At 66.3% G+C, this 2,300-nt stretch overlaps 2 protein-coding genes across 2 annotated transcripts in view; both read left to right on the top strand.

Moving 5' to 3' along the window:
- Window positions 1–455, top strand: part of PRR35 (proline rich 35) — a 3,887-nt gene extending 3,432 nt beyond the window's left edge. Inside the window, 2 exon segments of the mRNA XM_010840963.1 lie at window positions 36–156; window positions 390–455. Of these exon segments, the coding sequence (XP_010839265.1) occupies window positions 36–156; window positions 390–455 (187 nt within the window).
- A 660-nt stretch (window positions 456–1,115) lies between these two features.
- NHLRC4 (NHL repeat containing 4) lies at window positions 1,116–2,290 on the top strand. The gene is made up of 2 exons (XM_010840952.1): window positions 1,116–1,149; window positions 1,286–2,290. Exons 1-2 carry the CDS (start codon window positions 1,116–1,118, stop codon window positions 2,224–2,226), a joined length of 975 nt encoding a protein of 324 aa, XP_010839254.1. The 3' UTR covers window positions 2,227–2,290.
- Window positions 2,291–2,300: the final 10 nt, after the last annotated feature.

Genomic DNA, 2,300 nt, shown 5'->3' with positions numbered 1-2,300 from the left:
AGGAGGGCCGCTCCTGCCTGCTCTCGGCTCCCCAGGCTGGGCTGGCCGGGCTGGGGCCAGTCGGATCAGGACTGCAGCTGCCCATCAGCCGTGGCGACAGCAGATAGCATCGCGCCCACCCCCAACAGCCTCCAGAACTGGGGTGTAGGTGGCTGGGTAGGGAGTGCTATGGGTTACAGACACGGGCTGAACCCTACCCTCAGGGGCTTCCTGGAGGGGCTTAGGGGCTGAGGGCTGACCCACGCATGAGGGGTCTGGAGAATCCCCAGGTCCTGAATCTGAGGGAGCCCCCTCCCACTTCAGCCCCCCATTAGCACTCCCACTTCTTAGCACCCACTGGACAGATGTAAGCCTGACTCTGCAAGAGGTGTGTGATCCCCACATCACAGGTGCAGAAACAGGACCCAACCTGTAGCCTGTGCGGGGGTGCCCCCACCCTGGGCTCCGGTGAGTGAGCTAGCCAGCAGGCGAGGGGCACAGCCCTTCCCTCAGTCCTGAACTTGTGGTCTGGCTGGAGGACGGAGTGGGTGCTATCCCCTGAGGTGGTGGCAGTAGAGGCCCTGGACCCCTGGGGAGGGTGGCTGGGTGGACCTTGAGTGCAACCAGCCGGACAGGTTGAGGAATGTCCCAGAGGCCAGTGCAAAGGCCCCGAGGCGGGAATGCGGCGCCGCTGGAGGGTGTCTGGCGGGTAGCAGCTGAGTGCCAGGCTCTTTCCTTCGGGCTTCCTTGGGCTGCAGCTCAAAGGCCACCTGGCCAGAGCTCTGCCGGCCCCTCCCTGAGGCCAGGTGGCTCCTCCCACCCCCTTGAGCTCTGGTTTCCAACAACACAGGCCTGCGGCCCAGGGAGCCTGGTCCCAGGTAGGAGATCCCTCCCCCCGGCCAGAGAGGCCTAGGAAAGGACCCCTACTTTACCCCTCAGGGCTGGAGGTCTCCAACAAGGCCCCGTTCCTCTGCCTTTAGAGAAACACTGCTCATCTGTCACCCCTACCCCACTTCGGACAGCGAGGTGCCCCGAGCTCTTCTTGAACCTCAGAGCGGAACAGCAGCCATCTGGGGGTCGTGTGTCTCTCAGAACTGTGCTCAGGGACCACAGCTGGGAAAACAGGGCCCAGATGCATGACTGGCAGTCGGGGCGTGGTGGGACAGTCAGGTCTATAGGTCGAGAGGACACCAGGGTGCCAGGAAGCTGTGTCGGGCCCACAGCGCTGCCCGGGTCACGGCAGGCTGTTACTTGTCTTGCAGCCCCACGCTTGGCTGGACTGGAGGACTGGCTCAGAGATGCTGAGGCTGTGACAGCGGCCCATTGCCTGCTCCCAGGCCTCCTGCTTGGACTTCCTGGGCCTCCCCGACCAGCACATCAGCCACGGCCCAGGGACGGTGCCCCGCACTGGACCTTCCCGGAGGCCCTGCCTGCTGCCGGTGGCCCAGGCTGCTTGGGCAGATCCCAGTGCCTGCCGCAGCTACCGGGGGACCCCAGGGCCTGCACTGCTCCCCAGATGGCCTGCTCTTCCTGACAGCGGGTGCCGCACCCTGCGTCCACGTGCTGGACCTCGAGGGACGCTCCATCTGCCACCTGCCCTGCTACGTGCCAGGGGTTGGGGCTTTTGTACCGGAAGATGTGGTGGTGACAGCTGCTGGGCTCGTGGTGGTCAGTGACCTGGTCCACGGGGCTGTCCGTGCGCTCCAGCACACCACCCAAGCCCCTCAAGGCCGCTGGGTGACGGTGGGCTCCTTCTCCGCCCCCCGGGGGCTGGCTGTAGATGCCTTCGGCCGCCTCTTGGTGACAGACTACGTGCCTGGGGCTGTGCACAGCTTCACACTGGGCCCTGACTTGGCGCCACTGGCCCCTGCCTCCCTGCTAGGCCTGGAGGGCCCCTGCTGGGTGGGCCTGGCGCCCGACGGGGGCCTGGCTGTGAGCGAGGAGTTTGGGGACGTACAGCTGTTTGGCAGTGCCCGCCAGCCCCTGGGCTCCCTGGGGGACCTGACCGGGCACCCCTTTGGCAGCCCGGCAGGTGTGTGCACTGACGCAGCGGGCGGTGTCATTGTGGCGGACCAGCGGCGGCGCCAGGTGACCCTGTTCCGCCAGGCCAGGGAGCCCATCTGCCTGGTTTCCGAGGGGCTGAGGCGGCCCCTGGGTGTGGCCTGTGGGCCCCAGGGCCAGCTGCTGGTGGCAGACGCAGAGGACGGCGACATCAAAGTGTACCAGTCCCACCTGGAGTTGGACTGATACTGTGGGCTTGAACCGCAGCGCCCCTCTCTGTGCGTGGCGTAGCCCCCTGGGCCCAGACCATGATGGAAGGA

This window comes from Bison bison, unplaced genomic scaffold (genome assembly GCF_000754665.1).
Source record: "Bison bison bison isolate TAMUID 2011002044 unplaced genomic scaffold, Bison_UMD1.0 scf7180017846849, whole genome shotgun sequence".
NCBI classification, from domain to species: domain Eukaryota; kingdom Metazoa; phylum Chordata; class Mammalia; order Artiodactyla; family Bovidae; genus Bison; species Bison bison.
This window is presented reverse-complemented; position numbering and strand designations above follow the sequence as displayed.

What these genes read in the sequence shown, in the direction of transcription:
- NHLRC4 (XM_010840952.1), top strand. Translation starts at nt 1,116, where the DNA reads ATGACTGGCAGTCGGGGCGTGGTGGGACAGTCAG. An exon ending in GGGCGTGGTGGGACAGTCAG is followed by an intron (nt 1,150 to 1,285) that starts GTCTATAGGTCG and finishes AGAGATGCTGAG; the next exon opens with GCTGTGACAGCGGCCCATTG.